The following is a 24,668-nucleotide window of genomic DNA, read 5'->3' on the forward strand; positions in this document are numbered from 1 at the left end:
GCGACGCTGGTAAGATAATGGGCGTCTCGCCAAAACTGTACTGTTTACTGAAGCTGAGGTGGTACCCTTAAAGGGATAGTTCGCCCAAACTAAAGTTTCTGTCACGAATAACTCACTCTCTAGTTTGAATTTATGAATTTTGTTCGTTGGTTGAACATACATAAAAGGATATATGGAAGAATGTTTATATGTGTTGCATGCCATAGTAGAAAAGAAAAGTAGTAAAAAAACAATAAATCGTACCCAAAAGGTGCCCCAGAACTTTTTTCTGAAATTCCTCAAAATACAGTATCTTCTTTTGTGTTATGCCTCTGTCATGGTTCTACCTCTCCTTGTCAGGTATTTCTTGGTTTTGAGGTGGAATCATACAGAATCCTCTGTTTCATGTGAGGAGAGATATTTTTGACCCTTGCGGTCTTCCATACTCTCCTCAAGTCGCGTCATTGCCCAACCCTCCTGTTTCATAGTTAGTGTTTATTACCTCCCCTATAAAGACTCCTTATGTTTCTTTGTCTCGTTGCTCGTGCATTGAATGTGTTTATGCTGTTTGATGTTATGCTCTGTAAGCTGTATGCTAGTCGTGTTCCTGTTCCCCGTATCTAGTAAGTCTTAGTTTAGTGTTTGTATCCCAGTGTTTGTTTTACGTAGTTTAGTTAGTCAGTGTTTCCTTTCAAAGTTTATATTTCATCCTGTCTGTTTTCCCCCCCGTGGGTTTTGTTTTGCTTGTTTAGTTTTGTTCATGTTTTATGTTTAATAAAACACCCTTGTTCCATCTATACCGTCCGTGTCTGCCTGCAATTGGGTTCTCACGCCATGTCTCACATTGAGAATCATGACAGAATGCACGAGCCAAAATCGAACCCAGTAGGCAGCATGGACGGTACGACGTCGTCCTTGCGGTCTCGCCAAGCCCACTTGCTGCTTGGATTCCGCCAGGGGAGTTACGGTGACCGGGAGTTCGCCAGGGCATTCTCGGCGGTGGCAGAGGTGACCGAGTTTGGTGAGGCGGAGTTGAAGACGATCTTCAACTGCTGCCTCACCCGGCGCCTCACACCGTCGGAGAAGAGGCTGCTGGCTCCCTTAGGGTTTGCGGACATGGTCAGGTACGTGACCAACCGGAGCGATCCCGGGGGTGAGGTTCCACATGGGACTTTCACCCCACGGTCGAGCGCTGCGGAGGGTCTCGTCCTGGCCGCCGCTGCCCTGGGGGACTCAGTACCCTCTGGCTCGAGCTCCATGGCCGCCGGTTCTTCTGGTGGAGTCCGAGTTGGGTGGGTGGTTAGAGACTTGGGGGCGACGTCGCGGGAAACCTCCTTCCCGAGTCCTGTGGTCCCGAGTCCTGTGTTCCCGAGTCCTGTGGTCCCGGGTCCTGTGGTCCCGAGTCCTGTGGTCCCGGGTCCTGTGGTCCCGAGTCCTGTGGTCCCGAGTCCTGTGGTCCCGAGTCCTGTGGTCCCGAGTCCTGTGGTCCCGAGTCCTGTGGTCCCGAGTCCGGTGGTGTCAAACCCCAAATATTTTTTGGGGGGGCGCTGTGGGAAGGTGACGGTCCGTCCGGCACCGAGCCCGGCCCAGCAGCTGCCAGAGGTCGCCGCCCAGCCGCCAGAGGTCGCCGCCCAGCCGCCAGAGGTCGCCGCCCAGCCGCCAGAGGTCGCTGCCCAGCCGCCAGAGTCAAGCCCGGTCCAGCCACCGGCACCAAGCCCGGTCCAGAAGAGACCGTCAAGTCCGGCTGCCCAGCCGCCGTCAAGTCCGGCTGCCCAGCCGCCGTCAAGTCCGGCTGCCCAGCCGCCGTCAAGTCCGGCTGCCCAGCCGCCGTCAAGTCCGGCTGCCCAGCCATGGTCCAGCCCAGCAGTCCTGCAGGGGACAAGAGCAGTTCCCCCCAGGACTTCCCATGTCAAGTCCCCTGGGGCACCGCGCTCTGGCGCGTCCCCAAGGGCTGGAACTTCCCCACCCAGCCCTGCCCCTTCTGGACTTCCCATGTTTTCTTGTCTGCCCCCACCCCCCCTCCCTTGTTTGTTATTTTTATTGAGTCACCCTAATCCCCTGATTGTACTTGCCTGTCTGCCCCTAGTCTTGTTCTCCATGTTTTGTTTGGTCTTGTCTTTGTCCCAGTCTGCCTTGTCTTGTTCGTGCCTTTGAGGAGCATCAGGGTGCTGCTCCTTAAGGCGGGGGTTCTGTCATGGTTCCACCTCTCCTTGTCAGGTATTTCTTGGTTTTGAGGTGGAATCATACAGAATCCTCTGTTTCATGTGAGGAGAGATATTTTTGACCCTTGCGGTCTTCCATACTCTCCTCAAGTCGCGTCATTTCCCAACCCTCCTGTTTCATAGTTAGTGTTAATTACCTCCCCTATAAAGACTCCTCATGTTTCTTTGTCTCGTTGCTCGTGCATTGAATGTGTTTATGCTGTTTGATGTTATGCTCTGTAAGCTGTATGCTGCTCGTGTTCCTGTTCCCCGTATCTAGTAAGTCTTAGTTTAGTGTTTGTATCCCAGTGTTTGTTTGCGTAGTTTAGTTAGTCAGTGTTTCCTGTCAAAGTTTATATTTCATCCTGTCTGTTTTCCCCCCCCCGTGGGTTTTGTTTTGCTTGTTTAGTTTTGTTCATGTTTTATGTTTAATAAAACACCCTTGTTCCATCTATACCGTCCGTGTCTGCCTGCAATTGGGTTCTCACGCCATGTCTCACATTGAGAATCATGACAGCCTCAGAACAGACAGTTGCTAACATTCTCCCAAATATCTTTCTTTGTCTTCAACAGAACAAATGCATTTATACAGGTTTGGAAAACTTAAGGGTGAGTAAGTTGGGTTAACTATCCCTTTAAAGGTTGCTCTTTGTAGCTTTACAGGTACTGTATACAAAACACAAAATATACCACCTTTTTGAGTACATTATTGTACCCTAAGGCCTATTGTGTACATTTAAATGTACGGTTAAATGTTAGGGAAACAAAATTATTGCCTTTAGTTGCCATTCACCCCCCTTGTATCCAGGATGGCAATAACAATAACATGAATTTCTGATCCACCAGCTGAGCCATCACCATTGGTAGCCAGGGCATTCTGTGGGCAGCGGGAGCTTGTGACTAAGACATGCCAGCATTAAGTGGATGCCATGATGGTTAAGCATTCTCCATTCCCAAGCAATAAATGATAGCTAGCGTGTCTGCTTTACTGCCAGTCCATGTGTGGACGCCCATCACCTCAAATAGACCATGCTCCTCTCTGCCACAACAATGACTTCCCCCTGAGAGGTAAAGACTCTTGACGCTCCAGTTGTCCTATTATAGCCTTGACTGCTCAGTTGGAATAAGAGGGTAAAGTGGACATGAGAGCTTTTTGGAAACAGTGAGACTGCGTTGCTAAGGATAAGAACGTGTATGATCTCTCCTTCTCTCATACTTTTGAGGTGGCCATGTAGTGGACAGTGAAAGGAAAATGCAGTCTAGTTCAACCCAGTTTTCTGACTGCTGACACAGGCAGAGAGTCTTATACCTAAAAATATTTTTAGGGAGGGACTTCCCCATATGATCACATGGCTTGAGATACAGAAATAACATACAGGAAAAACACATGGTGTTTTGTGGACAGAGCATAATCTACTGTTTACTTGTGCCTGAGGTAATGCATCTGAATGAAATGTATAAACTGGACATACAGTAACAATCTGTGTTTTGTTTCACACAGCAATGACATATGTGAGCCTGAAAACGCAAACCTTTGAAAATGTGTTTCAAAGTGTACGTTATTAAAAATTATACTGTCATGTGTCATGCTTCTGTGAACAAAAATGAAAATTTGTGAAAACGGTGACAAAATGCATATTAAAGGTTCAGTCTATTGCAGGTTTAGGCTAAAGATAACCAAAACAACAATGGCTGACAACAGGACACAAGAGGACAATAGATTTTTGACTTTTTAGCACTCCTACTTGCTTTAGTTTTGAAATATATGAATAAAACGGCTGTATTAGTTTGCACAAATGTATAAAAAAGACAATATTCTGTTGTAAATGTTACCATGAATGCAATTCTGAATACTAAGCATAATGCAAATTATCATAAATATTTCAAGTATTAACTTACACGCTTTTTCTTCTTGATAGTCGTCTTCAAAGTCTGGCCTGATACAGTGTTGAAACAGGTTTTGTTTTGACATGTGACAGATAAGCTGAGATATGAAAGGTGTCACAAGAAGAAAGGCACTGTATTACTTTATTTAATAGAGTTGCTCCAAATAGAGTGACTTAAATCACTCAAGGTTCAGTTTAGGTTACGTAGAACATGGCCAATGAGTACACATTTCATTGAGAAAATTGCACTCAATAATTCCGCATTTCATCAGTTTATTTTGAACCTTGGTGTCAAGCAAGCACCACACACTATCATTAAAGCTACATGATAACCTAAATTACAGTACATAATGAAGAAGGAAATGTACAAGCCTACTTAGGTTAAAACCACAAACTACACAAGACATTCAAAACAATATTAAAGGCTGCAATGGTTTATTATTCATTTCCAAAAAGGATTTTAAAATCTGATTCCAATCTAAACATTGTTGAGCTTTGATGAGATACTTCCATCACTTCAATCGATAACTTCCTGTATCATTTCCACTGTTTCTGTTAAAACAAATCTGCTTCCTCATTTAGCTTGACCAACTGCAGGCCCAGACGTACTAGAAAGAGAATCTGCTTAACAACTGTGACAGCATGAGTGATAAGCAGGTCAAGTCTGTCATGGTAATCAGATTCCATTTACCACTCATTCTGCACTTTAGGTTTGGTGACACTCCTGCGGTCTGATGCAAGGTGCTATATTTGCCTCCCCTGTTTGAGAGAGGCAAACGACTTGTCCTCCCAACTACCATACTGCATTGTCTCATGTATCCAAAGAAGTAAAAAAAAACGCTGCTGTGGTAACATGAAACGTTGTTGCAGTCTGTAGGTTCTGAGAGGTATAGAGAGCTGTGGTGTTCATGCTTCTAGTACCAAAATAGTAGATGACCATTTCTATTTCACCTGTCGCTCACTAGACACCAGAGAGTTGTATGGCTAACTCCTTCCTGTGTGACAACTCTGGCCTTACCGGCAGCTATTTTGTTGGTGTTGTTCAGTTTTGTAAGCGAACATATGAACATGGATTTGTACCATGAACTTTTGTCTTTTTTTAACTAAAGGACTGGGTCATTGTGTTTTTATTCGGACATCTTCAAAAAGTGACCTGTGGGAAATGTACTGCAATATACAGGATTTATTAAACTTTTGACTTCTGGATTTGTCTTGGGACTCAATACAGAACTTTTAAAAAGGTAAGGAATATAAAATAATTATGCTTCATATTAAATCATTCAACAAATGCGCTTGATGTTATGACAGCAGCTGTGTTTGTAATATCCATACTGTAATGTAAACAATATTTTCCTATAAAAAGTAATGCAAAAATTCAGAGTGTCTATTTCGTTGAGGTTAGACAGGGCGTTATCGCCATACTGTATCATAAATAAAATAACAGATTTGAGAAATTTACCACAACTGCAAGTTGATATGGAATAATCAGCAGTGGAAACATGTTGTGCTATCCAAACATTCTTGGCCACTTACTGTATGCTCATAAATTTATCTTTATAGAGATTGATCCTTGCTCAGCATATAAACTATTTTAAATTAACATGATAAATCAGGATGTAAACAAAAATGTCTAATATTGCCACACATTTCTATTTTGTTAGTTATTTGCTGTGATGGGTGCTGGTTAATGGATACGTGTCAGAGGATAAATATGGGGCAATGAGTTATTCCTGACCCACCCACATATCACAAAAGCTGCAATGTAAAAAATCACAAATGATAATTGTGTTCTCTAAATAATTATTGAGGTCAATTATGAATAGTTTTATTACCACTATATCACATAGTGGAATTTTTTTGTATCTCTTGTACACTGGTTAATAAATCCTATTGTTTTTTTTTATTTGATAAGATTAACACAACATGGTATAGTCATAAATATATTCTAAATATCCTTTTGTTTGCTAAGGGTTATGTGAAAGGGCAGACAGACATCTGTCTTCTAAAAATAATGTGTTTGGCATGGTGTATGTGTATCTCTTTTGACTGTACATAGTCATATGCAGACGTACCTTCAACATTTAAGGTCAAAATGTGTGATACATACTTTTTTATGTTTACTTTGACTTATTCTTATTAATGTAATGTACAGTTGGTGCCAAAAATTTTACAAACCCATTGCAGAATCTGGAAAAAGCTGAAACATTTGGAAGAATAAGACTATTTTTGAAAATTAAGGTTTATTTTTAATTTAGTCCTGCCCTGAGCAAGTTATCTCACTAAAGAAATGTTAACATAAAGTACACACTAAAGAATAATAACAGAATTTCTCGAAATAGCCCAGGGCAATAGTTTATATACCCCTGGTTCTTAATACTGTATTATGTTAACTAAACAATCAATGACAGTTTTTATGTTTAGTCAAAGTTGTTTAAGTGTTACTTTTTGTCATGAGTCATTAGACTATCCAATGATCCTCGAAACAATCACCCATGTCCTCCACAATCTTTGCTTTTTCAGCATTTCTGGATATTTGACTAATGTCCAGCAGTAACTATATGATGCTGAGATTCCTCTTTTTACATTGAGGACAATCAAGAGAATCATACACAACTATTACAATAGATAGAAATAGCAGCCCACAAACTCAACACGATTCATTTAAAGTCAGGTGGGTGTAAACCTCTGAAAATGGTTTTGCTGTAAAAAAATATATTTTCAGAGGTTTTACACACACCTCACATTAAATGCTAATGACTCATGACCAACAAGAAACCCTTAAACAACAATGAGTAAACATAAAAACTGTCATTGATTGTTTAGGTAACATCACACAGTACTAAAAACCAGGGGTATGTAAACTTTTGCCCTGGGCTATTTTGAGAAATTCTGTTATTCTTCTTTAGTGTGAACTTTGTTTACATTCCTTTAGTGAAATAATTTGCTCAGGGCAGGATTAAATAAAAAATAATCCTTAATTTTCAAAAATCCTTTTATTCTTCCAAATGTTTCAGCTTTTCCAGATTCTGCCAGAGGTATGTAAACTTTTGAGCACAACTGTATTACCTTAACAATGTTGGTTGGCTCTGCAATAGTATCAAAATATTGCTCTATACCTTCAACCAGGCAGATACAGCAACTTTGGCCCAATCAACACGTTAAACTTGGTCATTTGCTTGCCTGAATAATATCTCACAATTATTATATTTGCAATATAGGGTGATGCTAATGAAGTTAAACTGTAAATTGTTTATTTGATAATGTTGGTCAAAACTGACACACTATCTTTTTTTTTAGAATTTCACAATGTGATGTGACATTGTTATGCGATGACAATGCCTGGTAATTCCGCATCAGACTGAAGGAACTAGGCATAGACATTCATTATGAGCAACCAGGATAAGTTCCATACAGGCCACAGAACAAGCATGCTACACCTCCGCTATCTTGCTAGTTTTATGGATGAAATAGACCGGGAGGTAGTGAGCCTGACGGATCGAGCTTTCAAGAGTCTGTGCATTGGAGATGAAGCAATCTACAACGACTCAGAGTTCTCCCCTTGCCCAGTCAGCTGTCACAAGCCACGAGTGGAGGAAGTCTCAAAAAATACCCAAGAGAGCTCATGTTCTGCTGTCAATAAAGTTCACTCATACCTGCTAAATCGAGAAAATGATGCACTTGGGAGACCAAAAAAGACCTCATCCAAGGACACATCACATTTTGCTGTGTTTTCTGCCAAGAAGAATAGTGAATGCACTAAAATGATAAATGGTGAATCATGGGACAAATCTGCTTTTCTCAGTATCAAGAGGGAGCTCTCAGAGCTTTCCTCAGATTATCACAGTATAACGGTGGAACAGTTTTCCTCAGCCAATAATAAAGTTTATTCAGACGAGAAAGGATATGCCAAGAAATCAAGCAAGGATGCATCAATTCCCTCAAGAAAATCCTCTAAGTGTAAACATGAAAACAACAAACTGAAAAAACTAAATTCCAAAAACGTTTTCCTTCATAGTGAATTCAGCCCATTCCTGTCATGGAGAGATTTAAATACATTTTATATGGGGCAGGATCACATTTCAGAGATTATGCTGAGCAACAGACAATCCAAATGGTACGACTCACCTCTTTACAAGGAATTAACAGCTGCACATGAACACTATAAATTACATGTTACCCCAACAGAGGACAAAGACGTTGAGAATTGTCCAAAACAAACAGAGACTCATCAGGTTAAAGTGCAACCTGACTCTGTACAATCCACATCAACCAGTACACCACCAAAACCAAAGAAAGAGAAACAGTGGGGTCAACATGATATTGTCTCCAAGGCTCCTCTGCTTACCACCGAAAAGAGATGTAATTCAGAAAAGGTGGAATCTTGTGTCCCCTGGCGAAAAAACAAAACTAGGGCAAAAAGTGCCATTCCTTTGGGACTCTCTCTAATTACTTTACCAGTCTACGAGGGGACAAAAGCTGGAGAGGAAGGTGCCCAGCCAATTGAAAAAGAGGTAAAGACAATAGAGGACCAGACCTCCTCAAGTTCAACTCCTTTCAGCATTTCACATTTGTTGACACCAGTGATACTCTCGAGACAAGGCACAGGAACCTCAGAGATATTGCAAGCTGTGCTCCCACCTACTGCTCTGGATGTCCCACGGATTCCGGAGAGAGAGATGCATCCATCACCTGAGATTAAGCGAGAGGTGTACAAATCTATGGCATCAAGTTTGTTATTTAGTCTCAAGGACAATCGAAAACGAGTTAAGGCCATGTATAGCCCACCCAAGTTTAAAGGTTTAGATTTGACAGGTCAAAACAAAGAGTTGCCTTTGCCTGAAGTACCCAGTTCGAAAGATGTGCTTAAAATTCCAGTTTCAAAAGCAACAACTATTTCACCTGCTCGTCAAAAAAACATTATCTCTCCTCTCTTAGAATCTGCAGACACCCAGAATTGTTCTCCTCATGGATATGCTAAAGGAGGTGTGCCAGATGACTATTTGGCATTAAGTCTGCTTCAATCAGGTGGGTCAGCAAACAGACCTCTAAAATCAAACAGGAATCCTTTAGCAATCAGGATGGCATACCCCTCATTACAGCTGTATGGAAAGGCTAGTGTTGAGGAGAGTCATTTCAAAGCACATTGTCAAACTGTGGTAAATACCAGCTCGCAGGTTTTCACAGATAAAGCCATCAATTCTGAGCACATCAAATATCGTGACACACACAGCAATCTAAATATATTAGTTCAAGGTGTTAATGAAGAGCAGCAGGAAAAAATACCCATTCTTAGTTTAATTAGAGAAAGGGCTTACAAAAACAGGTCTGTAAAAAGCCCATACGCAAATTCAACAAAATGTGATGACAATAAGGACAAGCTAGAAACTAGCACAACAGTCAGCATGCAGAAACTCCCTGTCAAAGAGAAAGAATCTAATAGAAAGGAAGACAGAGCAAAACACTTATTTTCGGCAAGACAGAACAACTTCATTAAAAGTCAAAGAATTATAAGCAAAGATGATGATGATAATGACAATGATGATGATAATAGTTCAAGTGCAGACAAAGTGCTGTTGGCTATAAAGGATAAACATTTTATTAATGTATTGTCCAGGCATTCCAAAAAGGCAAAAACCAAAGAGCTAGAACAGGGTCAATATAACACAGGTTTTCATCAAGATAAAGGAATGATTGGCGCATCAACATTAAAAGAAAGTGCTAATGTAAAAGAAGAAACTACTACTGAAAAACAGAGCAGTTTCATATCAATAAGCAATTCAGAAACTCAAAAAGAACAAGTAAAAAATGAGTCCATGTCTATGAAAGGAAATATTTATGCAAAAAGAGCATTATTTGTGTCAATGGAACAGGTGGCGAATAAGACAACTGTAACATTCAAGAAAGACAACACTGTCATAGATAAATATGACTGGGCTAAAATGGCTTTAGAGAAAGTAATTGCTGATAGAGAGCAAAGAAAATTGAAAAGTAAAGTTGTTTCAAATCAAAAAATTGTAGTCATGGATAGAAATAGAGTTGGTTGTGAGTTATCTACTAATGAACATGAACAAAAGACAAGTATGTTTGAAAGAAATAGGGGTACAAACACCAAAGATGGAAAAAGTCAGAATAATGCATCTGCATTTAAAACAAACAAGCAGGCTGTTCAAATGATGTCAGAGGATGTGGTAACCAAATATGATGATAGTGAAGAAAGTAACAGATATAAAGTCAACGGTAATAATATTTTTAGACTCCAAGAAAAAGAGTTGGCTAAAAATATAGGTCATCCAAAGGTGGGAACCAATATAGGTAATCTTTTGGAAAGTAGAAATATTCATAGTTCTGGCCAATGTGAGGAAGAGTTGGGAAATATGAAACTATGTTTTTTCCATACACCTGAGGTACCTCCAAGAAGAGGAAGAAGTACTTCTGAAGGTAATAGCAGAGTAGCTGAGAAGACAATGAAAAATAAAGAGTTAAAAAGTGAAGGTGGCACATCATTCAAGACTGAGGATATGGAAAGTAGAGAAGCCAGTACATTTTGTCAAAGTCAATCAAAGAATCGAGGTCAAGTGAAGGGAAATGTATCAGCTCTAAAAGAAATATATGACAAAGAAAGTGGGATGCCATGCAAAAATGTTCAGATGTATGAGTTTGCTGGAAATACTAGTTCAGAAAAATCTAAAGACGAAAGGCCCAATGACCAGTCTCCAAAACATAAAACAAAACATAAAACAATTATTCCAAAAGTCACAGTCAGTTCCACGGAAAGTGAATCTTTCAACAAGGAGATGGATTCAGAGAATAAAAGAACATTTGAAAGTCCATCCAAAGCATCAGAAAAAAGGAAGGCAGAATGTGATTCACAGAGAGAATACAATGACACACAAGACTTCCAAAAGACCACCGTCAGTGATCTCACAAACAACAGACAAGAAATGCAAGACTGCAAAGTAAATGGAACAGAGAAAAGGGAAGAGGGTTCTGACAAATTAAAGGAGCCAGGAAACAGTTATAACAAATACAAAGGTCAATGCCAAAACTACGTGAAAGGGTTTATAAGTGAGCTTCTTGGACTTTCAAACGAAAAAGAAAGTCTTAACTGTGATTTAGAAAAAGTCATAATTGTGGGTGAACATGATGAAAACCCTACTAAAGTTGATTTGTTCTTTGAGGCTATAAATGCAAATCAAAGCAGAAAGGACAGCATTACAGTACATGACATTCTTGAACACTCTCCATCCTTATCGTCGTTACACGGTAAACAAACACCTCACAGCAGTCTGCATCCAAAGGAAAAGGAACTTTTCTTATCGCATGAATCAGAACGGGTGTCACAGTCACATCTAGAGCTTTTGACAAGCAATCTGGAGGTTCATAAATTAGATGAGAAGGAGGATTCCTGTACTTTTGGCAACCATGAAAGTGAGTCTGATGTCTCGAACAGGGTAGTGTCTCCTCTCACTGATGTGAAGAAAAAAGGATGTGTACACTGCTTGTCTGCTCGCAATCTAACACAAGTATCAAATAATATGTCCCTTACAGAGCTACCTGAGACAACGCAACCATTGTCTCTGAGGGAGAGCTTAAATGAGCCTAGAAATGGTGAAGAAAATCTGGAACGCTTCAAGAACTGTGTTCATTCTAAAGTTGCCCTGTCTTCTATACCAGACAAGAGCCCACAGGCAAACCAACCAGCAGCGCTGCATCTCATGTCCCCTCTAGCCACTCAGCCTCCCTCAGTCAAGGAGGGAACGTTGTCGATTGGAAGTGTCTCTGTGTCTGAAGAGGAGGAACAATGTTCTGCTGTGAGCACTTTGTCTGAGGGCGTGGACAGCTGCACTGCACTGACAGATACAGAGGGATCCAAGGCACCCAGTGAAAGATCTGGATCAGTCTGCAGCGGAAAAGACAGTCACGGTCAGAACAAGCCACCTGTTGTTCCTCCAAAAACCGAGAAAGCTATGCGCCGTGCCATGAAGCTTACCACGAGGAGGATGCATAAATCCGAAGCCAAGAGCAGATATGAGTGTAGAGGCAGGAGCAGTGAAAAAGGTATCAGACACGAAAATGAGAGGAGTCATTACAGCACTGACAAAACGGAAGGTGACAGATCAGAACGCAGGTCAATCAGCGGTTACAGACACAGCAGTCAACACAGCGAACATTATCTTGAGGACACACTTGAGCCTAAAACACAAAGAAGTGAGAAACAGTTAAGACACCTTTCTAATAAAGGTCAAGACAGACAAACCAACAAAGTTGTTGATTCAAAGAGCCACAGCACTGAGAAAAAACATAAACAATCAAACGACATTGATCATTTGGAGAAGAGTAATAAAAATAATAACATTGACCGAATGAGTCGAAACAATGAAAAATATGTACCCAACAAACAGGAGCGCAGGACTCAAAGTTTGGATAGATTTTTAAGGGATAAACATGAAGACAAGTCTAACAGCTTTGAACAAACTGAGGAGGAAGTTAATTCTGAGTTGTTGACAGGTGAATTGCATAACTCTACTTCAAAGGCACTACCTTTGCCACAAAACACCATTGAACATACTTATGCACCTGCTACCAACATTTTAGCACAGTCCTTTCCAATCACACAGCGGAAGCTTTTACAGGACCCTGATTCAGGACAGTACTTCCTGGTGGACATGCCAGTACAGGTCAAATCAAAAACTTTCTTCGACCCAGAAACCAAAGGTTATGTGCAATTGCCGATACAGTCTGCCGAGGATGGCATACGCCAAGGACCGCCATTGGAGGTTATGAACACACCACCACTTGTGCTATATCATAGCTTTGTTCCTGTGCCTTTCTCAACCATACCTTCACAGAAATCTATTATCAGGACCACAGGATCTATGAATATCCCTGATGACCTGGATGACTTTGAAACTGGCAAGAAACAAATGCAGGGGGACTTCTTTCAGACACAAGAGGTACATCCTTACATCGAGCCTGCATATATATCACAAGAACACACACCTGAACAAGAAATTGATAGTGTGAGATGAAAGCACTATGGACCGGTGGATGGTCCAGACATTAATTGTGGCTGAATTTAGGGCTTTGCATTAAATTTAAACTAAAACAGCTTTTACACTCTTAAAAAAATGTGCTTCAATATGTTCTTCACTACGATGCCATTAAATAAACATTTTAGGTTCCACAAAGAACCATTTACTTAAAGGTCATAAATAGCATTTTTTTATTTTTATAATCCAGATGATGCGTTCCAACTACAAAGAACCTTTTGTGAAACAGAAAGTTGGATGTTAAAGATTTTTTATGGAACCGTTCAGCCAAAAATCATTCTTCTATAGCATCATGAAGTCCCTTTTTGTTTTAAGAGTGCATCATGTGCCATCAAAACTTGCAATATAGTCCAACTAGATTTGTTTTTGTATGTATGCTGTTCATTGTTAATATAAGAAGGAGATTGTAAATGTTTCATTTTTATTAAAGTTAGGCAATACGCTACTGTAGCTCTCTTACTCTTTAAAGCAAACACTAATTTGTTGAAGTGTTTAATAAAGAGATAATTTTTTACTTTGTGCCATATTGAACATTGGCAAATGTTGTTTGCATCACTTTAGGAGAAACATTTTTTTGGAGTGATTAAAACAATAAAGGGAGTTTGCTTCAAAAGAAGAACCATTCCAATAAAATAATTAACAAGCATTTTAGTATGGTCTACATTGCATTATTATTTTATCCATAGAATCACATCCGACTAAAGGTGTTAAACTCATTATGGCGCCGCCATTTGATGACTAGGAGCTTTGCATGCGCTTTTTTATGAAGTTGGCTATAGAATAAAAAACAATTTTATATTGCATTGTTAAAACAATTTTATTTCTATTTTTGACACCTACACATAAACACCTAAATAAACTTTTTTTACGTCAAAATTTACACTCATCGAACGACATCTTGCAATTCTATATCTCAATGGCAGCCACAGCTGCCTGCAACCATGTCATCATATTGTTTTAGAACAACATTTTCCTCGTCATCAAAGAAGAGGAGGCTTATGGGGTGAAGCACATCAGGTACACAGCATGGTTTACCTGCTTCCTGCGTTAGTTTCAATGCATTCATTATCGATCTAACAGTAGCGTGGTTAGTAGCCCGTAGACCTTCACCCAAAGGAAACGGACATGAACCCGCGCAAGTGTATGCGTTGTAACCTTTTGGAGATATAATCCACCCAGACCAGCCAATTTGAGTGAAGTCCACATAGAGGTTCTTCCTTTGGCATGTAGTGGTAAACGAGCGCGCACTCCGGCGCCTGCGCGCTGTTATTTAAAAAAAAGTTACAGTTAGAGGAATTTAGGAGATTGGTTGATAATTCGTCCTTAATGAGAGTAAACAGTTATATCAAAATCAATTTTATTTTCTGAAGACACATTTGTTTTACAGGATTATACAGAAAATGATAAATATATTACAATAGGTTCAAGAATAAGAAATATTTAATATCTTTACGACATATAATTGTATTCTATATTGTACAATCATAATCATTAGTTTTACCTTTGTGGAAAAGTGGATTTCGGAAGTTCTCTCGTCTGTCATCTGAATATATCACCAAATATGCGTTTTTCCCATCTGACTGCCCATCCACCTGCATACTGGACTCAAACCAATTACCGGATGGTAAAGAAGTAACAATCAGGATGCAGTTATTCGTGCCACTGTTAATAATCCATTTAGTCACCTGTATTGATTTGTATAATTTCAGACTGTAGAAGAAACAAATAAATTTCACATTAGTTTATTCTTTGGAAAATAACTTACCATTTGTGTTATGTTGAATATTTTCCATCCATTGGTGTAGACTGATAATAATCTAGAGTTTAACAAATTTCCTCGCCAAGGTTTTGCTCTGCTGTCCAGCACTTCATAAAAGTCAACCTACAATTTGACAGAATATTATATGATTTGTTAATAAAACGATTAGTAAACTTTAAACATACATTTAACATATTTTATATTCAAACTTACTCTGTAAAAATGATGTCGCCCCATAAAAGGCCTTGTGTTTCCAAACCATCGGAATTCTGCTTTGATCATCCGCTCATTCGGTCTGAATGATGTTAAATTAAAGAAGTGATATGAACCACTGGACTGTCCTATGTATAAAAAAACGTTTCAGATACACAAGTGCTTAACTTTCATTCGCACCTGCCATACAATTTGCAACAATTACGCACCTTCGAAACTTCTAACAATATTTCCTTCCACCACGTGTGTGTTTTTAAGCGTTCCGTTTGATTCGGCAACAGCATCAAATAAATCCATCATGAACTGATGAGGCGCCTTCCTATATGACGCAACATTACCTTTCAAATCCTTTAACTGGAATATTTCATTCGAGCTGCGCTGTTTAACGTTTGTTACCTTTTGCGGATTTAGATCTGCTGAGGTGAAATCAGACGACACATAAAGAAAATGCCAAGCAAAAATCGCAAAGACACAAATGCTCAAGAATTTCATTGCTGGTCAGAATCAACGTTAAACATTCACCTATATGTATCTGCACCAACTGAGATGCAGCTGAAATGGAGTGGTATAACAGTGCATTCAAACGAACTATAAATTCACACCTGAGTTTACACAAGGGTTTGTATGCTCACCACGCAGAGATAACAGTGAACAGGCAACCGTTTAATTCAAACACCGTGACTCAAGTTAAATAAACTGTCTGGCTCATATTGCAGTAATTAATCAAACTTATACATTAATCAGATCCCACCTTTCCATTAACCTAAATGCATTCATTTTAAAAAGGTGACACTGCTTGTGCCATTTAGATATTACACTGTATGTGCTCTTTTTTTTCTCATACTATGTTTCGTATCTTAAATATAAAAAAAATGAATTCATTTGTGTAAAGCAGAAGCTGTGTTGCAGGTGGTTTATAGAAGCCATTATGACATCAATGGAACATGAAGAGACAAATGTAAGAAATTGCTACAGGTCCGTGTTGATTTTAGCAGGTAGTTGACTGTTATCTGTGCACAGCCAGGTCCCCCCATGGTGACAGAAGTAAACGCAGTGACATTATATGACGCACATGGCAATGAAGGGTTTCTCACCCTGTGCCCCTCTGCCTTTAATAAAATAATTTATGCAAGGCATTTTAGCTGTTAACCTTATCATCATTATTTCTTTAAAAGGTATGGGGGCCATGCTCCAATTAACATTTTTATTTACATAATTTAGTAAATGTTGCCCACAATCAGCACAGGAATTAGAAATGTATGGTGAAAAGGTGGAATTGAAAGTTATTTCTCTAAATAATACCATTGAAAGGTTTAAGGTCATGTTATATACATAGGTTATTACTTTATAGGTATTCTATGGATATGGATTTAAAAGTGTGTTAATAAATACTGCAATGCCAATATGTAAAGAACTGTAAACGTGTATTATTATTTCAAAATTCAGATCATGCGAATGTGATTGTAGGGTGTGAGGCTCTCTTATTTCACTAGATGGCAACAGTGACTAAGGGAAAACATTCGTTTTACAACATCTGCAAATACTTGTTGTTTGGCTAATGTTTGAAAGCACAAAACTTGCACAGTGCAATGTTTTATCAAATACTCAAAGGCTCTTACAGAAATATCTGTTATACCTCTAAACTCTGTGGTTGGAAAAGAAAAGGAGCGGATACATTTAGGGGGTTTAGAAGGTTGTTTATCTCTCTAAACTATTTTAATTCTACAAACTGAGAGCACACTTTAATTATTCCCTATATATATAATTAAAATATATAGTACAATTAAATAAGGTAAACATTTTGTTAAAAGTTAAACATTTGGACAAGTATTTAGGCCTATGGTATATTTATGCAGAAACACACTTTAGATTATACATTTTTAAGATGAATAATCTGTTCCAGGTCTTTTGAGGATTCGTAGAAAGGATTTTTCTGGCTAAAAGTATGATGTGAAATTCTTGGCTTTGTCCAGCTCAAACGTACAGGCTCTGACGTCGCTTCTGTAAACTCTTCTCCTCCCCCTTTTGTTCAACATCTCTTTGGGTCCAAAAGAGAACAGATGGAAGAAATTAAACGAGCACTAAGCCATTGCTGCTGTTCTATTAGATATCTGAAGAGAAAATACAATTATTGCTAAAGTGGAAACATACCACTGGGGGATTATGGGAGCCCTGGTGTTTTATGTTTTCAAAATGATTTAATTTTCTTTGACCTGAGGGTGAAGTGTTTAGGGAGGTGTCTAGGTTAATGATGGGGAGGGAGACCTGGTAGTTTACAGGAGCTGCTGTTTCATTTCTCACATCTCTGCAACTTATTTCCCATTTCCTCATGTGAGAACTTGTTATGCTTATTAATTGGTTAGTTTGTTTGCAAATGCTTTACATTTTGCAACAGTTATTTTAGTTGAATGTAAAAAAAACATTATAGGGCATATGTGGGTATAGGTCTTAATAGAAAGGGTACGTCAGGTAAGATGGTGAACTCATCGCAGACTTAATGAAATAAAGCTGGTACTGATATTACAAATATAACATCCTTGTATCTGTGATTCATCATACTGTAAGCCAAAGCAGACACTTTCGATTTTTCTTTCCCAATTTTGACATGTTAAACGGCAAATTAATTGAATCAGTATATGTTTTAGTATGATAAGTGGTTCTCCTTATGGTCATATAGAAACTCTGAACCATTCTCTAAATTAAAGTAAATTACACTTATTTGTCAAATACAGAGTTTGAATATACCTGCAAGCAGCAATACAGGGTCAAACCCAGAAGACACTGCAAGTGCAGCATAGAGCCATGCCGGTGCAGAACTACATGAGCGAAAACGGCAGAAACGGAGTATACATGGAAAAATAGGACAGTTTGAGAACAAAACATAGACTTAACATATAAATGATTACACTTTTCTCACGGGCCTCGAAACTTGATGTCTCAGGGTGTGGGGTTTAACAAGCTGCGCCACACAGCTGCACAAATAAACACTGTCAAAGCACAGGGGAAATAGAGCAAAAACCATCAGATATATAGAACGTACATGAGAAGCAAACAGGTTAGAATAGGTGAGTATGAAATTAAATTGTAGACAAGTCATAGAGAATGAAATGTAGTTTAGAGTTCATGTCTTTATTACTCGCACCACTCAACCTCTTGTACCCAAGGCTTGCGGTTTATCTGGTTGTGCCACCTTTTTGACATGCTTGCCCCAGGATCCCAATAAGAGCTTTCAGAACTTCAAACATTGACATGGGCCAATCCCCGAAGGGGATAAAATGAGAGCGTAGAGCAAAAATAACAGAAATACATCGCAGATAAAGGAAGTTACAATGAACGCAAATTTTTATTTTTGTATAGTAATGCACAACACGTGACAAACAGTAAGAATAGCACTGTAAGCAGCAATTGGCACAGTATATGGTGACTGTAATTTTAATCATAGTAACTATTAAATACTGTAATTCTTTATTAAAGTAATAATCACAGTTCTGGAATTGCAATTAGAGTATTAGAATGCTGTGTAATTTATCACAGCGAATATTAGACTAGTGTTACATACATTACTGCATTTATTGTTGTGGACTGTGAAATAAAGACAACACTCTTACCAAAAAAATTACATTTATTGACTTACAACATTCTTGTGGTGACAAGCATAAAGGCATAAAAAATAGATTGTAAACATGTAGCCTTAACATAATTTATTTTGTAAATATTTTGTAAAATTAAAATTAAAACTGCATTTGGTTTATTAAACCGGTATTTAAAGATCCCATTCCCCGTGGTCCCATTTTCAACCCTTAGTTAGTGTGTAATGTTGTTGTTAGAGCATAAACATTATCTGCAAAATGATAAATGGTCAAAGTTCAGTGTCAAGTGAGATATTGTCTTTAACAAAATTTGCTTTTCAAGGACCACAGAGAACGTCTGGAATCGGACTACAGCACTTCCCGGGCACATGATGTCACTATTCCAAGTGCTTTTTATAACCTCTGCCCAAAGGAATACGGCAAAAAAATGTCAAGGCCATCCATTGAGAAGGATGGCCTTTCCATAGTAGGAAAAAAATGTGCAATCTCTAAGAAAGATTGACAATTGCACATGGTTGTAACGGGCACGTGCACGTAAGACTCGAGGAGCGCAGATATTCCAAAGTAGTTTTAATAATCCAAGTGAAAACAGGCAGAAGCACATCACCATATACATAAAACATGTATAAACTTTAAATTTAAATTAGTTAAAAGTTTACCTCAGTTGGTCTGTTTAGTTGCTGCTCTATTAATTTCCTATTAATTTCTAACAATTAATTTCCGGGAACTATTGAGAGCCCTTGTCACATGATTCATGGAGCCTTCAGATTGTTCCAGGTAGTTATGTTTTCTCTTTAAATGCTTTATTTCTTTTATTTTTATTAATTAAATGGCTTTTGTCTTTAAAATCTTAAGAAGTTTACCTCAGTTGTTCTGTTTAGTTGAAGCTCCATGCGTTACTGGTAACTTCCGGGAACTATTGAAACTGTGAAAAAAATGTTCCATTGGAGTCAACGAAGAAGACACGACTCTCTTTCTCATTGGCTCTGGGTTTCGGGAAACAATCATAACTTCATCTTTAATTTCCCAAACTATGCATCTTACTATGTATGTTAACCAGTGAGTTATGTCGTTGTTCGGGAAATGCATCCCAGTGCATTTCAGAAGGAGGGACTTTATGTAGACCAGAAGAAATCCAGTCGTTTTGTTAGAAGAGGGAACAATAGACTTGAAATAAATGAAATAGCCAACAACAATTTTTTTTTATTAGAAACCTGAACGTTCATTGTTAAAAACCCCCAAAACATAATCAAAGAATCAAAAACAGCAAAATAATGGCTCCTTTAATGCTGTTCGAATGTGCTGTAATTTACACCACAACTCCATGATGTTATTCAATTCAATTCAATTCAAGTTTATTTATATAGCGCTTTTCACAATGTGTATTGTTTCAAAGCAGCTTTACAGGGGCAAACAGGAAAAACAGAAAAGTTAAAACACAGCACAGTGCATGGTATTTATACAACGAGTAAGTTCATTCTAATAAATAACATCTAATTTCTAAATAAATAAATAAATGAATGAATGCAGTCTCCCGGTGAGCAGGCCAACACTGCCCTGCTGTGGCGAGGAACCCAAACTCCAATGATTGATTAATGGAGAAAAAAACCTCGGGAGAAACCAGGCTCAACCGGGAGGGCCAGATCCCCTCTGACGTGTCATAGCTGCACTCAGACTGCTGACGTGTGGTTTAGGTTTAGCATTTAATACCAAATATTGTAACTTCAGCATTAATAAGACAAATAGTCCGTCTTTGCTCTTGGGTGGGGATGTAGTGGTCTGAGCTGGGATGGTCCGATGGTCATATTTCTCTTGGCAGCTGGTGGAATTGCCTTAGATGGAGCTGGGATGGTCAGTCAGTCTGCAGCTGTATCTGGTGTAATCTCAAATTGGGGATGGGCATCTGTCGGTCGCCTGGACATGGTGGAACTTCTTCCTACCTCGGGATGGGCATCCCGAGGCAGAGGCGGAAAGAGAATAAAGAGAATAATTAGCGTAGCTGCTGTTCATTAACTATGCATTAAGTGAAAGCTTGGCTGAAAAGATGTGTCTTTAATCTAGATTTAAATTGGGAGAGTGTGTCTGACCCTCGAATAGTATCAGGAAGGCTATTCCAGAGTTTAGGTGCTACGTATGAGAAAGCTTGTCCACCTTTGGTGGATTTTGTTATTCTAGGTGTTGTCAAAAGTCCTAAGTTTTGAGATCTCAGCGAGCGTGATGGGTTGTAACGTGATAAAAGCTCGGTTAAGTAAGTAGGTGCTAAACCGTTCAGGGCTTTGTAAGTAATTAAAATAATTTTAAAATCAATGCGATACTTAATGGGTAGCCAGTGAAGCGATGATAAAACTGGGGTTATGTGATCGTATTTTCTTGACCTAGTAAGAACTCTGGCAGCTGCATTCTGAACTAACTGTAGTTTGTTTATCGATGATACAGGACAACCACTAAGTAGAGCATTACAATAGTCAAGCCGTCAGGTCACAAATGCATGAATAAGCTTTTCTGCGTCTGCAACACATAAACTATTTCGTAATTTGGCAACATTTCTAAGGTGGAAGAAGGCTGTTTTTGTGATATTTGAGATGTGATTTTTAAATGACAGGTTGCCGTCTAATATAACGCCTAGGTCTTTAACTGTATTTGTTGGAGAAACAGTGCAGCTTTCAATATGCAGGCTGTAATCGGAGATATTCTGTTTACTTGATTTTGGTGCTATAAGTAATATTTCTGTTTTACTAGAGTTTAAAAGGAGGAAATTACTAGTCATCCAATGTTTTATGTCCTCGATGCACTCTGCCAGTTTGGATAGCTTAAAGGAATCATTTGGTCTTGATGAGATATATAGCTGAGTATCATCTGCATAACAGTGGAAGCTAATTCCATGTTTTCTAATAATGTTGCCGAGGGGCAGCATGTATATGGAGAAAAGCAAGGGTCCTAAAACCGATCCCTGAGGTAATCCATAATTGACTTGCGTAAGATTTGGCGATTTCCCATTTAAATGGACGTATTGATATCGGTCTGTTAAGTAAGATCTGAACCATTGCAGTGCCTGTCCCTGAATACCGATATAATGGTGTAAACGATCTAGTAGTATTTTATGGTCTACAGTATCGAAAGCAGCACTAAGGTCAAGCAGGACTAATAGTGAGATGTTACCTTTATCTGAAGCAATAAGAAGGTCATTTGTAATTCTAACGAGCGCAGTTTCAGTGCTGTGATGCGGTCTAAAGCCAGACTGAAACTTTTCGTGCATGTCATTATTTTGTAGGAAGGTACACAGTTGAGTTGACACTACTTTTTCTAGTATTTTAGACAAGTACGGGAGATTTGAAATCGGTCTATAGCTTCCAAGTTCATTTGGGTCTAAGTTTGGTTTTTTGATAAGAGGCTTAATTACAGCCAGTTTAAAGGGTCCTGGGACATGTCCTAGATTAATAGACGAGTTGATTATGTTACAAATGGGCTCAATTACAGCAGGTAGTAACTCTTTTAATAAAGTAGTCGGAATGGGGTCTAATAAGCATGTCGTCAGTTTGGATGTTGCAATAATTTTAATTAAATCTTCCTGATTTATAGGAGAAAAACACTCTAGCTTTTCTTTTTGGGTGACGGTTGAAACTAATTCTTCCGACAAACTTGGAGGTTTGGTTTTAGCTATGTTGTCTCGTATTATTTCGATTTTCTCGGTAAAAAATTCATGAATTCATTGCTACCAAGGTACGGCGGAATACCCAGGTCAGGTGGAGTCTGTTTGTTTGTTAATTTAGCAATTGTACTAAATAAAAACCTTGGATTGTTTTTGTTATTTTCTATGAGGTTACGGAAGTGCTCGGCTTTTGCTGCTTTTAGTGCCTTTTTGTAACAGCTTGCACTCTCTTTCCATGCAATTTTAAAGACCTCTAATTGGGTTTTGTTATACCATTACTATCATTTTAAATCCATGTGTTAGATAAAAAAAAAAAATTAGGCTGACGCTGTCTTTAAACTGAGCATATCACATGTCATAAATAAAATAAACAGGCACTTATTACAGTAGAATAAAATATCAAAAAATTATCTTAATATTACTGTTGATATTTTAATCATGATTATGTTCAAATAATAGAATATGTTGAAATTGTTTAACATGTCATTCTTACAGTTCATTCTTATTGACTATAAAGACAAATGGTTTGTGGTGATATTGCTGTTCACTTTCTGTCGGTCTCTCGACGTTGTGTTGAGACAACAGATGGGGTTCGCCCTTGAGAACCAATCAACTCTGACTACTATAGAAAAGGCCAATGAAATTTGGCGAATGGAATTTGCATGCCGGTCTCCGCCCCAGATATCCGGTATAAAAGGAAGCCGCATTCATTTACCTTTTGTTCTTCAGAATCTTGTTCATGAGTACAATTCCGAATTCAAAGAATTCATCTACGACTGCATTACCGGATCTACGACGTGTAGCAGTGGATCGTCCCTACCTGCAGCGACCTTCCTCTGGGCGTCTCGGCGGTTCCAGTGGTGTCAGAGTTTTCCACAAAGTCATTTTGAGGACTGAGCACTCTACAGCGCGGCATGTCCCGCTGTTCTCTTGGGTGTGGCACCCTCATCGAGGAGGGGGATGGACACACTGCGTCAGGTGTCTGGGGGTCCAGCATGCTGAGGCAGCGTTCATTGACACATCTTGCCCACACTGTGGGCAGATTGTCATTCAGAATTTGCGGTCACGGGTGGCTGTCTTCCTCCGGGAACCAGCCACCATTTCTTCTGCTACCCGGGCCGTGACATCGGTGGATAAGGCCCCGATGTCCGCTAGTGTTAGCAACGTTAGTGATGTGGTGACCTCTGCGAATGTAGACCCGCCAACCAAGTGCTCACGGGCCGATCGCACCCGGATTCGCTCTTCTGATTTCTCCCCAACCGACGGTGGCACACCGTCCGTATCCTCAGCCACGCACTCGGAAACGATGCGTGACGCAGATGAGATGTCGCTCGCAGCATCGGAGGGAGACTTGCTGGCATCCGACCCTGATGACTCGGAGCTCCCCCCCAATGGAGGTCGAGCTCAGGAGGAAGCAGAGGTAGAGATATCGGCCATGCTAACCCGGGCAGCCACGAGTATTGGGTTGCAGTGTACGTCACCGCCTCTTCCCCAACGCTCGCGGTTGGATACATGGTTCCTGGGGTCGGAGCGTGGTGCCAAACCGCGCCCACCCCCAGTGCCATTTTTCCCGGAGGTGCATGAGGAGCTGTGTAAGACTTGGAGCGCCCTACTCACGGCTCGCTCCAGTCAAACCAGCTCCAGCTTCCTCACCTCCCTCGATGGTGGGGCAGCCAAAGGCTACGTCGAGATCCCCCAGGTGGAGCGTGCGGTTGCGGTGCACCTGTGCCCGCAGACGGCTGCCACCTGGAGGAATCGACCGATCCTACCGTCCAAAGCATGTAAGACTTTGGCATCTCTGGTGGTGAAGGCTTACAATGCTGCGGGCCAGGATGCCTCCTCTCTTCACGCCATGGCCATCCTGCAGGTCCACCAGGCCAAGGTGTTGAGAGAGATCCACGAGGGTGAGGCCGACCCAGGTGTGATGCAGGATCTGGGTCGGACGATGTCCATGCTAGTGGTCCAAGAGAGGCACCTCTGGCTTAACCTTGCGAAGATGAGTGACACAGAGAAAGTCCGCTTTGGACTCTGGATGGGACGAGGAGATCCTGAGCAGGTTACCCCCCGCTGTGGCGGAAACCATTGCACAGGCTAGGGCCCTATCCACTAGGCGGTTATACGCCACTGAAAGTGTACGTAGCCGCTATTGCCACTCGTCATGACACAGTGGATGGAAAATCTCCAGGGCAGCACGACCTGGTCGCCAGGTTCCTAAGGGGCGCAAGAAGGCGGAATTCGCCTCGTTTCCGCTCCATACCCTCTTGGGACCTTAATGTGGTCCTGGGGGGCCTCTCTGGGCCCCCGTTTGAGCCCCTCAGAGGTTCCGATCTTCCTCACCTTA

The 24,668-nt window shown here is 40.1% G+C and overlaps 2 protein-coding genes across 2 annotated transcripts; one reads left to right on the plus strand and one right to left on the minus strand.

Moving 5' to 3' along the window:
* The first annotated feature begins 5,006 nt into the window (after positions 1 to 5,006).
* LOC130439079 (uncharacterized) lies at positions 5,007 to 13,695 on the plus strand. The gene is made up of 2 exons (XM_056771503.1): positions 5,007 to 5,307; positions 7,364 to 13,695. The coding sequence occupies exon 2, from the start codon at positions 7,453 to 7,455 to the stop codon at positions 13,093 to 13,095; it is 5,643 nt and encodes a 1,880-aa protein (XP_056627481.1). The 5' UTR covers positions 5,007 to 5,307; positions 7,364 to 7,452; the 3' UTR covers positions 13,096 to 13,695.
* Positions 13,696 to 14,029: 334 nt separating this feature from the next.
* Positions 14,030 to 23,892, minus strand: LOC130439438 (bone morphogenetic protein 2-B-like). The gene is made up of 6 exons (XM_056772059.1): positions 23,771 to 23,892; positions 15,298 to 15,407; positions 15,089 to 15,216; positions 14,882 to 14,998; positions 14,618 to 14,801; positions 14,030 to 14,379 (listed from the first exon to the last, which is right to left on the minus strand). Exons 1-6 carry the CDS (start codon positions 23,890 to 23,892, stop codon positions 14,030 to 14,032), a joined length of 1,011 nt encoding a protein of 336 aa, XP_056628037.1.
* Between the last annotated feature and the right edge of the window lie 776 nt (positions 23,893 to 24,668).

This window comes from Triplophysa dalaica, chromosome 17, assembly GCF_015846415.1.
Source record: "Triplophysa dalaica isolate WHDGS20190420 chromosome 17, ASM1584641v1, whole genome shotgun sequence".
NCBI lineage: Eukaryota > Metazoa > Chordata > Actinopteri > Cypriniformes > Nemacheilidae > Triplophysa > Triplophysa dalaica.